At 44.7% G+C, this 13,953-nt stretch overlaps 1 protein-coding gene across 5 annotated transcripts in view; it reads right to left on the bottom strand.

The window, feature by feature from the left end:
• Window positions 1–13,953, bottom strand: part of LOC123995404 (ryanodine receptor 3-like) — a 295,285-nt gene that overhangs the window by 133,362 nt on the left and 147,970 nt on the right. For all 5 annotated transcript variants that reach the window (XM_046298980.1, XM_046298984.1, XM_046298981.1 and 2 more), the window contains 8 exons: window positions 9,239–9,402; window positions 8,852–9,052; window positions 8,508–8,673; window positions 6,296–6,382; window positions 2,565–2,791; window positions 1,905–2,117; window positions 1,347–1,559; window positions 816–993 (listed from right to left, as the gene is read on the bottom strand). In XM_046298980.1, coding sequence (XP_046154936.1) covers window positions 816–993; window positions 1,347–1,559; window positions 1,905–2,117; window positions 2,565–2,791; window positions 6,296–6,382; window positions 8,508–8,673; window positions 8,852–9,052; window positions 9,239–9,402 — 1,449 coding nt within the window. The remainder of the gene's footprint in view (window positions 1–815; window positions 994–1,346; window positions 1,560–1,904; window positions 2,118–2,564; window positions 2,792–6,295; window positions 6,383–8,507; window positions 8,674–8,851; window positions 9,053–9,238; window positions 9,403–13,953) is intronic.

The raw sequence follows: 13,953 nt of genomic DNA, 5'->3' as shown, positions 1-13,953 counted from the left end.
CACATAATTAAAATATACATCCCGTATATGTAACTGCCAGAATAAAGGAAACACTTGAGTGAGTGAGGGATACAAAGTATATTGAAAGCAGGTGCTTCCACACACGAGTGGTTCCTGAGTTAATTAAGCAACTAACATCCCATCATGCTTAGGGTCATGTATTAAAATGCTGGGCAGGCCATTATTTTGTCTATCGTGGCTATGCCCCCATAGAATGACAATGCCCCCCATCCACAGGGCAAGAGCGGACACTGAATGGTTTTATGAGCATGAAAACGTTGTAAACCATATGCCATGGCCATCTCAGTCACCAGACCTCAACCCAACTGAACACTTCTAAGAGGTTCTGGAGTGGAACCAGAGACACCGCTTTCCATCACCATCAACAAAACACCAAATTATCTCATTTATTGTGGAAGAATGGTGTCACATCCCTCCAATAGAGTTCTAGACACTTGTAGAAGATATACCAAGGTGCATTAAATCTGTTTTGGCTCGTGGTGCCCCGATGCACTACTAACACACTTTATGTTGGTGTTTCCTTTATTTTGGCAGTTACCTGTATATGCAATTGAACAGACACTATATTTATACATCTGTATATACCATTTAACAGACACTATATTTATCCAAAGCCACTTACAGCACAGGCAGTACATCCATTTTTTGTGTACGTCACCCTGGGTTGTATTTATTAGCACACACTGAACAGAACTGTTCCAATCCGTTTGCTTCCGTTTCGGTCATAGTGAATACGACCCTGGTGTTGCTATAGCGCCACACTCACACACCATACCAACTGATCTAAACCTCACCTCCTCGCTGGAGAGTACCCCCATGATCAGCAAGGTTCCGATCAGCTTGAGGATGGGGACAAACTGGTACTCCACACTGCCCCCTACTGGGTCTCTGATGTGACTGCCTCCTCCCTGCACCGCCTCAGTCAACATACTGATGGCCTTCTCCTTCAGGATGCCCAGGGGGATCTGGGGACTGGAGGAATCATTATAATAACGTATTTTATTGATAGTTAATTTGTCGTACCCGAAGCATTAGAAGTATAACACTATAAAAATGTAAGTCAAAGTAGTAAAAAACAAAACCTGTAACAGAAATAGGGTTCGGAATCTTTCAAATACTTTGAGCGTTTTGCTCAAGTCTGTCTAGAGTGTCAGATGGGCGGGGTTTACAGTTTTGTCATTGGTCCAGTAAACCAGGCAAGCTCAATCAAGAAGAAGATTAAATATTTGAAATGATTTCAAATAGTATGTGAGCCGAAGTCTGAAAGCATTACAGCTTGATAGAAAAGTACTATGCAAGTTAAGTTAAAGTGATTAACCTCTGACCTGTGGAGATGCTGCTGTTTCTTGGTGGTGATGAAGGAGAGAGGGGAGAAGTTGAGGCGTGGTTTCAGCGAGGTGCTGAGGCCTACACCGGGTAGAGAGTGTCTCTTGGACTCGTCAGGGAACAGCTTGATGGAGCGCGTCTCATCAGTCACAGGGATAATAAACTCGTTGTTCATCATCAGACGAGCCTCTTTCGCTGTCTCCAGGTGGATGCTGATGGTAGGTACATAGATCAATCAATAAATCAATATATCAACCAATCAATCAATTAAGCAGTCAGTCATTTAACCAATCAATTATCAGCATAATAACAGATTTCTATAAAATAGTGGGTTAACATTCTGTTCATTATAAAGACCCATCATCAATATATATATATTTTTTTCCTAGGCAAGTCAGTTAAGAACAAAGTCTTATTTTCAATGATGGCCTAGGAACAGTGGGTTAACTGCCTGTTCAGGGGCAGAACGACAGATTTTGTACCTTGCAACCTTCCGGTTACTAGTCCAACGCTCTAACCACTAGGCTACCCTACCAACCAATGAACTCCACACCCACCTCATAAGAACATTATAGAATCCCTCTCTCAGCATGCCGGACAGGTATTGGTTGTCGATGGTGTAGAGCAGCTGTGATTGGTCGAGGTGGGAGCAGAGGGCGTGTGCCACACGGGTGTTGCCCAATGCGCAGAGGGCACAGTAGAGCATCAGGGTGTGGTAGTGGAACTTCCTCAGACCCTCATTCTCCGATAGCTCCAGGATGTCCAGACACCTGAGGAGAGTGGACCGGAAGGGATGGAGAGGGGAGGGGGTTGAGGGAGAGAGAGAGAGAGAGAGAGAGAGAGAGAGAGAGAGAGAGAGAGAGAGAGAGAGAGAGAGAGAGAGAGAGAGAGAGAGAGAGAGAGAGAGAGAGAGAGAGAGAGAGAGAGAGAGAGAGAGAGAGAGAGAAAGTGAGAAAGTGAGAGAGCGAGACAGAGAGAGAGAGAGAGAGAGAGAGAGAGAGAAAGTGAGAAAGTGAGAAAGTGAGAGAGCGAGACAGAGAGAGAGAGAGAGAAAGTGAGAAAGTGAGAGAGCGAGACAGAGAGTAATACATGGATTTAGGAGATAAAGAGGAAACTCCACCTAGTCCACCAGAGGGATAAATGAACAAGATATTGCTACATTCAACAAGTGTCTAGGAGTAGAGGTTGGATGTTGATCTCCGAAAGAAATAAACCACCTGTTTTCCTCAGGTATATGAACAGCCATCATCTGCAGTGGCTCCAGACACTGCACTACCCAGCCGTGTCTCTCTGAGACCCTGGCGGTCTCCACGGTGAGGAAGGTGTTTGGCATACGGCTCCACAGCACCGCTACGATGGTCTGAACGTCCAGACGTGGAGGACACTGGGGCACAGGGTTACGCTGTTCACTCTTAAAGATGGCTGACGACAGGGGCATGGCGTCCTGGGGAGAGAGAGAGAGAGAGAGAGCGAGAGAGAGAGAAAGGGAGAGGGAGAGGGAGAGGGAGAGGGAGAGGGAGAGGGAGAGGGAGAGGGAGAGGGAGAGGGAGAGGGAGAGGGAGAGAGCATCATTACAATACTGTATATAGAGATAATATGACATTTGAAATGTCTCAATTCCTTTAGAAGTAGCAGAATGCCTACAGTAGCAGACTGGCTAAAGTTGCAGACATGATATAGTAGTAGACTGGCAATAGTAGTAGACTGGCTATAGTAGTAGACTGGATATAGTAGTAGACTGGATATAGTAGTAGACTGGCTACAGTAGCAGACTGGCTACAGTAGTAGACTGGCTATAGTAGTAGACTGGTTATCGTAGTAGACTGGCTATATTTGTAGACTGGCTATAGTAGTTGACTGGCTATAACAGCAGACTGGCTATATTAGTAGACTGGCTAAAGTTGCAGACTGGCTATAGTTGCAAACGGGCTATTGTAGTAGACTTGCTATAGTACCAGACTGGCTATAGTAGTAGACTTGCTATAGTACCAGACTGGCTATAGTAGTAGACTGGCTACAGTAGTAGACTGGCTATAGTAGTAGACTGGATATAGTAGTAGACTGGATATAGTAGTAGACTGGATATAGTAGTAGACTTGCTATAGTACCAGACTGGCTATAGTAGTAGACTGGCTATAGTAGTAGACTGGCTATAGTAGTAGACTGGATATAGTAGTAGACTTGCTATAGTACCAGACTGGCTATAGTAGTAGACTGGCTATAGTAGTAGACTGGCTATAGTAGTAGACTTGCTATAGTACCAGACTGGCTATAGTAGTAGACTGGCTATAGTAGTAGACTGGATATAGTAGTAGACTGGATATAGTAGTAGACTGGATATAGTAGTAGACTGGCTATAGTAGCAGACTGGCTATAGTAGTAGACTGACTATAGTAGTAGACTGGTTATCGTAGTAGACTGGCTAAAGTTGCAGACTGGCTATAGTAGTAGACTGACTATAGTAGTAGACTGGCTATAGTAGTAGACTGACTATAGTAGTAGACTGGTTATAGTAGTAGACTGACTATAGTAGTAGACTGGCTATAGTAGTAGACTGGCTATAGTAGTAGACTGACTATAGTAGTAGACTGACTATAGTAGTAGACTGGTTATAGTAGTAGACTGGCTATATTTGTAGACGGCTACAACAGCAGACTGGCTATAACAGCAGACTGGATATAGTAGTAGACTGGCTATATTTGTAGACTGGCTATAGTAGTTGACTGGCTATAACAGCAGACTGGCTATATTAGTAGACTGGCTAAAGTTGCAGACTGGCTATAGTTGCAAACGGGCTATAGTAGTAGACTTGCTATAGTACCAGACTGGCTATAGTAGTAGACTGGCTATAGTAGTAGACTTGCTATAGTACCAGACTGGCTATAGTAGTAGACTGGCTATAGTAGTAGACTTGCTATAGTACCAGACTGGCTATAGTAGTAGACTGGCTATAGTAGTAGACTGGCTATAGTAGTAGACTTGCTATAGTACCAGACTGGCTATAGTAGTAGACTGGCTATAGTACCAGACTGGCTATAGTAGTAGACTTGCTATAGTACCAGACTGGCTATAGTAGTAGACTGGCTATAGTAGTAGACTTGCTATAGTACCAGACTGGCTATAGTAGTAGACTGGCTATAGTAGTAGACTGGATATAGTAGTAGACTTGCTATAGTACCAGACTGGCTATAGTAGTAGACTGGCTTTAGTAGTATACTTGCTATAGTACCAGACTGGCTATAGTAGTAGACTGGCTATAGTAGTAGACTGGCTATAGTAGTAGACTTGCTATAGTACCAGACTGGCTATAGTAGTAGTTTTGCTATAGTACCAGACTGGCTATAGTAGTAGACTTGCTATAGTACCAGACTGGATATAGTAGTAGACTGGCTATAGTACCAGACTGGCTATAGTACCAGACTGGATATAGTAGTAGACTGGCTATAGTACCAGACTGGCTATAGTAGTAGACTGACTATAGTAGTAGACTGGCTATAGTACCAGACTGGCTATAGTAGTAGACTGGCTATAGTACCAGACTGGCTATAGTAGTAGACTGGCTATAGTACCAGACTGGATATAGTAGTAGACTGGCTATAGTACCAGACTGGATATAGTAGTAGACTGGCTATAGTACCAGACTGGCTATAGTAGTAGACTGGCTATAGTACCAGACTGGATATAGTAGTAGACTGGCTATAGTACCAGACTGGATATAGTAGTAGACTGGCTATAGTACCAGACTGGCTATAGTAGTAGACTGGCTATAGTACCAGACTGGATATAGTAGTAGACTGGCTATAGTACCAGACTGGCTATAGTACCAGACTGGATATAGTAGTAGACTGGCTATAGTACCAGACTGGCTATAGTAGTAGACTGGCTATAGTACCAGACTGGCTATAGTACCAGACTGGCTATAGTAGTAGACTGGATATAGTAGTAGAATGGCTATAGTACCAGACTGGCTATAGTACCAGACTGGCTATAGTAGTAGACTGGATATAGTTGCAGACTGGCTATAGTACCAGACTGGCTAAAGTTGCAGACTGGCTATTGTAGCAGACTGGCTAAAGTTGCAGACTGGCTATAGTAGTAGACTGGCTATAGTAGTAGACTTGCTATAGTACCAGACTGGCTATAGTAGTAGACTGGCTATAGTAGTAGACTGGCTTTAGTAGTAGACTTGCTATAGTACCAGACTGGCTATAGTAGTAGACTGGCTATAGTAGTAGACTTGCTATAGTACCAGACTGGCTATAGTAGTAGACTGGCTATAGTAGTAGACTTGCTATAGTACCAGACTGGCTATAGTAGTAGACTGGCTATAGTAGTAGACTTGCTATAGTACCAGACTGGCTATAGTAGTAGTTTTGCTATAGTACCAGACTGGCTATAGTAGTAGACTTGCTATAGTACCAGACTGGATATAGTAGTAGACTGGCTATAGTACCAGACTGGCTATAGTACCAGACTGGATATAGTAGTAGACTGGCTATAGTACCAGACTGGCTATAGTAGTAGACTGGCTATAGTACCAGACTGGATATAGTAGTAGACTGGCTATAGTACCAGACTGGCTATAGTACCAGACTGGATATAGTAGTAGACTGGCTATAGTACCAGACTGGCTATAGTAGTAGACTGGCTATAGTAGTAGACTGGATATAGTAGTAGAATGGCTATAGTACCAGACTGGCTATAGTACCAGACTGGCTATAGTAGTAGACTGGCTAAAGTTGCAGACTGGCTATTGTAGCAGACTGGCTAAAGTTGCAGACTGGCTATAGTAGTAGACTTGCTATAGTAGTAGACTGGTTATAGTAGCAGACTTGCTATAGTAGTAGACTGGTTATAGTAGCAGACTTGCTATAGTAGTAGACTGGTTATAGTAGCAGACTTGCTATAGTAGTAGACTGGATATAATAGTAGACTGAGGGACACCAACCTTGATCTTGACAAACTCAAACTGGAAGAGGTTGGTGCTGGTGGGACGCACAAACACAGCAGGGAACAGCTTGGTGTTGGACTCCACCTAAACACAAGAATATAAACACAATCATTACCTCAAGAACAACAGCGACACATCATTACAATATATCAACCACCTAGACATACAGGACTAAAGGACAACAAGTCAACCACCTGCTTAGAGTCAATCTCACATCAGCAACTCTAAAAGGTATGGTTACTAAATTGAGTTGCACTAGATACACTTGATATGACTTCAAGACCATGCTAACCATCTGTTCACCATCCAGAACACATACTCAACAACACTTCAGGGGATTGATGCTAGTGTTATTTTCACCTTTGAGTTATAGAACCCTCTAAATTGTCAAGGTGGAACACACAGCATTCTAAGTATGATTTCATCTATATGGTAAACATGTGTCTGCGTCTGTCCCAATTGGACCCCTATTCCCTATATAGTGCACTTCTTTCGACGAGGGCCCACGGGGCTCATTTGGGACACACTTTTGTATTTTAAGAGATGTTTCTAGATACCCTGCAGATAATTACACAGCCGTCACAACTCATCTTCCTCTGGTGGTCTGCGTTGGGGGAGGTAAAATAAATCTGTTGGGGGGGGGGGGGTTCGAGTAAAAGATTAGTGACGTTTGGGCCATCTTGGTTTGCATTCAGACAACCGACTGATTAGTTTGGTTTTTTAAACTGCCCCTCTGATGCCTATCTGACCATCACACAGTGTATCAATGCCAGCCATCAGCAGAGACTTACTGTGTCCCAAATGCCACCCTATTCCCAATACCAGAGCCTGGTCAAAAGTAGTTTACTATATTGGGAATAAGGGGCCATTAGGGACACAGATAGAGACTTGGACAGGGGGCCAGGCCATGAATCAGACAGTGTATCAAGGCAGCAATCAGACAACAGACAGAAAAAGAGAGATAGATATATATATACAGTATATATGGAGAGATAGATAGTTAGAGAGAGATTGAATGAAAGAGGCAATTGCCCCCCCAAAATTGAAAAGAAATAAAGATTTTGAAACAAAAAAAGAAAATAAGAAAATATCATATTTATTGGGAAAAACCCCTTTGTGCCAAATTAGCTGCAGAATATGTTGTCTCCAAACTTTTGGCCACGACAGTATTGTCCTGTCAATAGTTATTACTCATTGAATACTATCATTTTATTATCTATCTGCGTCATCATTGATTTGATGTGTCTATATGTTTGCGTAAACTATGTGAAATGGCTGGCGAGTTAGTGGTGCGCGCTAGTGGCATTTCAACTGGTGACGTCACCCTCTCTCGGACCTTGAAGTAGTTGTTTCCATTTCTCTGCATGTGCCAATTGGGTTATCAGCTAACGTGAATCCAATGTGAGAACCTAACCGTTGAGTCCTGACTACAAGGAATTCCAGAAAAAAAACGGAGAATCGGAGTTGCATATGCCTACTGTGTAATGTGTATGGTGAATGCAGTAGGCCTACCTACTCTACTGTAATCTATATGGTGAATGCAGTAGCATTACTTACTGTACTGTAATCTATATGGAGAATACAGTGGGTCTACCTACTGTACTGTAATCTATATGGTGAATGCAGTAGCATTACTTACTGTACTGTAATCTATATGGTGATTACAGTAAGTAATGCTACTGTAATCTATATGGTGAATGCAGTACCATTACTTACTGTACTGTAATCTATATGGTGAATGCAATATGTCTACCTACTGTACTGTAATCTATATGGTGAATGCAGTAGGTTTACCTACTCTACTGTAATCTATATGGTGAATGCAGTAGGTCTACCTACTGTACTGTAATCTATATGGTGAATGCAGTAGGTCTACCTACTGTACTGTAATCTATATGGTGAATGCAGTAGGTTTACCTACTCTACTGTAATCTATATGGTGAATGCAGTAGGTCTACCTACTGTACTGTAATCTATATGGTGAATGCAGTAGGTCTACCTACTGTACTGTAATCTATATGGTGAATGCAGTAGGTCTACCTACTCTACTGTAATCTATATGAGGAATGCAGTAGGTCTACCTACTGTACTGTAATCTATATGGTGAATGCAGTAGGTCTACCTACTGTACTGTAATCCTTATGGTGAATGCAGTAGGTTAACCTACTGTAATATAATTTTAACTGGATGTTGAATGTATTAGGCCTACCTCATAGGTGGTCGCCAGCTCCTTGCCATTGGCTGTGAAGGAGAGAAAGCCTGTTGCCAGGTCAACGAGACAGCCAATCTCCAGGTCGATGTTAGACCGGGATGAGGAGTGGGAGGAGCCGACAACATCTCCAGCACACACCATGTAGCAGTTACTCCTTCGAACACTGGAATGGACAGACAGGGTGGGAGAGAGTTAAAACAGGGAGGGAGGGACTGACTGAGTGAGTGAGTGAGTGAGTGAGTGAGTGAGTGAGTGAGTGGGTGGGTGAGTGAGTGGGTGAGTGGGTGAGTGAGTGCGTGAGTGGATGGTGTCAACTCTCCAGTTAAAAAGCTAGAACTTGCCTCTCGTGGACGCGTCCTCTCTCGTCTCCCAGGGTTACGGTAACCGTGCGTGTCTTGTTAAGGCTGAATTGTTTGCTATGATAATGGTAGTCGGGGGTTACCCAGCCAACCCACACCGATGCTGGGTCCTGGCCAGCAAACACCCTCACTGAGTGATAATACGTTGTAATGCTGCCATAATCATCTTCCTTTGGAGGCTGACTGCAAAAGGAAAAGCACCAGGTAAAATCAACCATATCTTATCAGGTCCCAGTTCACAATAAGTGAGTGTGTAAAATATTATTATATTGGCTGATAGATTGATATCTATGCCCTTCCAAATTGGAAATATGGAATCTCTAAAGCCTTGGTTGAAAGCAATATGTGTGTTTCGACATTGTTTCTGACCTGAGTTTCTGAGACTCGGCAGGATTGACATGAGGAGCGTGGAGCTCTACAGGCATGCTCAGTCTGCAGTACAGCATGTCACTGTTGCTCTGCTGGGTCCCAAACGTCTTGTGGGTCACCTTCAGGCACGGAGGGTTGTCCACTGTCCCATCTATCCTCGTCACCTGGGGACAACAAAATCACATTCAGTCAGGAGGAGCAGTCACATTCAGAGAGGAGGAGGAGTCACAATAACATTCAGAGAGGAGGAGCAGTCACATTCAGAGAGGAGGAGGACTCACAATCACATTCAGTCAGGAGGAGCAGTCATAATCACATTCAGACAGGAGGAGCAGTCACAATAAGAGAGGAGGAGCAGTCACAATCACATTCAGAGAGGAGGAGCAGTCATAATCACATTCAGAGAGGAGGAGGAGTCACAATCACATTCAGACAGGAGGAGCAGTCACATTCAGATAGGAGGAGCAGTCATAATCACATTCAGAGAGGAGGAGCAGTCACATTCAGAGAGGAGGAGCAGTCATAATAAGAGAGGAGGATCAGTCACAATCACATTCAGAGAGGAGGAGCAGTCACGATCACATTCAGAGAGGAGGAGGAGTCACAATCACATTCAGAGAGGAGGAGCAGTCACAATCACATTCAGAGAGGAGGAGCAGTCACAATAACATTCAGACAAGAGGAGCAGTCAAAATCACATTCAGACAGGAGGAGCAGTCAAATTCAGAGAGGAGGAGCAGTCATAATCACATTCAGAGAGGAGGAGCAGTCACATTCAGAGAAGAGGAGCAGTCATAATAAGAGAGGAGGATCAGTCACAATCACATTCAGAGAGGAGGATCAGTCACAATAAGAGAGGAGGAGCAGTCACAATCACATTCAGAGAGGAGGAGCAGTCACATTCAGAGAGGAGGAGCAGTCATAATCACATTCAGAGAGGAGGAGCAGTCACAATCACATTCAGAGAGGAGGAGCAGTCACATTCAGAGAGGAGGATCAGTCATAATCACATTCAGAGAGGAGGAGCAGTCACAATCACATTCAGACAGGAGGAGCAGTCACAATCACATTCAGAGAGGAGGAGCAGTCACAATCACATTCAGACAGGAGGAGGAGTCACAATCTCATTCAGACAGGAGGAGTAGTCATAATCACAATAAGAGAGGAGGAGCAGTCACAATCACATTCAGAGAGGAGGAGCAGTCATAATCACATTCAGAGAGGAGGAGGAGTCATAATCACATTCAGAGAGGAGGAGCAGTCACATTCAGAGAGGAGGAGCATTCACATTCAGAGGGGACGAGCAGTCACATTCAGAGAGGACGAGCAGTCACAATCACATTCAGAGAGGAGGAGCAGTCACAATCACATTCAGAGAGGAGGATCAATCACATTCAGAGAGGAGGAGCAGTCACATTCAGAGAGGAGGAGCAGTCATAATCACATTCAGAGAGGAGGAGCAGTCACAATCACATTCAGAGAGGAGGAGCAGTCACATTCAGAGAGGAGGAGCAGTCACAATCACATTCAGAGAGGAGGAGCAGTCACAATCACATTCAGACAGGAGGAGCAGTCACAATCACATTCAGAGAGGAGGAGCAGTCACAATCACATTCAGACAGGAGGAGCAGTCACAATCACATTCAGAGAGGACGAGCAGTCACAATCACATTCAGAGAGGAGGAGCAGTCACAATCACGTTCAGAGAGGAGGAGGAGTCATAATCACATTCAGAGAGGAGGAGCAGTCACATTCAGAGAGGAGGAGCAGTCACATTCAGAGAGGAGGAGCAGTCACATTCAGAGAGGAGGAGCAGTCACATTCAGAGAGGACGAGCAGTCACATTCAGAGAGGAGGATCAGTCACAATCACATTCAGAGAGGAGGAGCAGTCACAATCACATTCAGACAGGAGGAGCAGTCATAATCACATTCAGAGAGGAGGAGCAGTCACAATCACATTCAGAGAGGAGGAGCAGTCATAATCACATTCAGAGAGGAGGAGCAGTCATAATCACATTCAGACAGGAGGAGCAGTCACAATCACATTCAGAGAGGAGGAGCAGTCACAATCACATTCAGAGAGGAGGAGCAGTCACAATCACATTCAGAGAGGAGGAGCAGTCACAATCACATTCAGACAGGAGGAGCAGTCACAATCACATTCAGAGAGGAGGAGCAGTCACAATCACATTCAGAGAGGAGGATCAATCACATTCAGAGAGGAGGAGCAGTCACATTCAGAGAGGAGGAGCAGTCATAATCACATTCAGAGAGGAGGAGCAGTCACAATCACATTCAGAGAGGAGGAGCAGTCACATTCAGAGAGGAGGATCAGTCACAATCACATTCAGAGAGGAGGAGCAGTCACAATCACATTCAGACAGGAGGAGCAGTCACAATCACATTCAGAGAGGAGGAGCAGTCACAATCACATTCAGACAGGAGGAGCAGTCACAATCACATTCAGAGAGGACGAGCAGTCACAATCACATTCAGAGAGGAGGAGCAGTCACAATCACATTCAGAGAGGAGGAGGAGTCATAATCACATTCAGAGAGGAGGAGCAGTCACATTCAGAGAGGAGGAGCAGTCACATTCAGAGAGGAGGAGCAGTCACATTCAGAGAGGAGGAGCAGTCACATTCAGAGAGGACGAGCAGTCACATTCAGAGAGGAGGATCAGTCACAATCACATTCAGAGAGGAGGAGCAGTCACAATCACATTCAGACAGGAGGAGCAGTCATAATCACATTCAGAGAGGAGGAGCAGTCACAATCACATTCAGAGAGGAGGAGCAGTCACAATCACATTCAGAGAGGAGGAGCAGTCATAATCACATTCAGAGAGGAGGAGCAGTCATAATCACATTCAGACAGGAGGAGCAGTCACAATCACATTCAGAGAGGAGGAGCAGTCACAATCACATTCAGAGAGGAGGAGCAGTCATAATCACATTCAGACAGGAGGAGCAGTCACAATCACATTCAGACAGGAGGAGCAGTCACAATCACATTCAAAGAGGAGGAGCAGTCACAATCACATTCAGACAGGAGGAGCAGTCACAATCACATTCAGAGAGGAGGAGCAGTCACAATCACATTCAGACAGGAGGAGCAGTCACAATCACATTCAGAGAGGACGAGCAGTCACAATCACATTCAGAGAGGAGGAGCAGTCACAATCACATTCAGAGAGGAGGAGGAGTCATAATCACATTCAGAGAGGAGGAGCAGTCACATTCAGAGAGGAGGAGCAGTCACATTCAGAGAGGAGGAGCAGTCACATTCAGAGAGGAGGAGCAGTCACATTCAGAGAGGACGAGCAGTCACATTCAGAGAGGAGGATCAGTCACAATCACATTCAGAGAGGAGGAGCAGTCACAATCACATTCAGACAGGAGGAGCAGTCATAATCACATTCAGACAGGAGGAGCAGTCACAATCACATTCAGAGAGGAGGAGCAGTCACAATCACATTCAGAGAGGAGGAGCAGTCACAATCACATTCAGAGAGGAGGAGCAGTCACAATCACATTCAGAGAGGAGGAGCAGTCACATTCAGAGAGGAGGATCAGTCACAATCACATTCAGAGAGGAGGAGCAGTCACAATCACATTCAGACAGGAGGAGCAGTCACAATCACATTCAGAGAGGAGGAGCAGTCACAATCACATTCAGACAGGAGGAGCAGTCACAATCACATTCAGAGAGGACGAGCAGTCACAATCACATTCAGAGAGGAGGAGCAGTCACAATCACATTCAGAGAGGAGGAGGAGTCATAATCACATTCAGAGAGGAGGAGCAGTCACATTCAGAGAGGAGGAGCAGTCACATTCAGAGAGGAGGAGCAGTCACATTCAGAGAGGAGGAGCAGTCACATTCAGAGAGGACGAGCAGTCACATTCAGAGAGGAGGATCAGTCACAATCACATTCAGAGAGGAGGAGCAGTCACAATCACATTCAGACAGGAGGAGCAGTCATAATCACATTCAGAGAGGAGGAGCAGTCATAATCACATTCAGAGAGGAGGAGCAGTCACAATCACATTCAGAGAGGAGGAGCAGTCATAATCACATTCAGAGAGGAGGAGCAGTCATAATCACATTCAGACAGGAGGAGCAGTCACAATCACATTCAGAGAGGAGGAGCAGTCACAATCACATTCAGAGAGGAGGAGCAGTCACAATCACATTCAGAGAGGAGGAGCAGTCACAATCACATTCAGAGAGGAGGAGCAGTCACAATCACATTCAGACAGGAGGAGCAGTCACAATCACATTCAGAGAGGAGGAGCAGTCACAATCACATTCAGAGAGGAGGATCAATCACATTCAGAGAGGAGGAGCAGTCACATTCAGAGAGGAGGAGCAGTCATAATCACATTCAGAGAGGAGGAGCAGTCACAATCACATTCAGAGAGGAGGAGCAGTCACATTCAGAGAGGAGGATCAGTCACAATCACATTCAGAGAGGAGGAGCAGTCACAATCACATTCAGACAGGAGGAGCAGTCACAATCACATTCAGAGAGGAGGAGCAGTCACAATCACATTCAGACAGGAGGAGCAGTCACAATCACATTCAGAGAGGACGAGCAGTCACAATCACATTCAGAGAGGAGGAGCAGTCACAATCACATTCAGAGAGGAGGAGGAGTCATAATCACATTCAGAGAGGAGGAGCAGTCACATTCAGAGAGGAGGAGCAGTCAC

This window comes from Oncorhynchus gorbuscha, linkage group LG14 (genome assembly GCF_021184085.1).
Source record: "Oncorhynchus gorbuscha isolate QuinsamMale2020 ecotype Even-year linkage group LG14, OgorEven_v1.0, whole genome shotgun sequence".
Lineage (NCBI taxonomy): Eukaryota > Metazoa > Chordata > Actinopteri > Salmoniformes > Salmonidae > Oncorhynchus > Oncorhynchus gorbuscha.
This window is presented reverse-complemented; position numbering and strand designations above follow the sequence as displayed.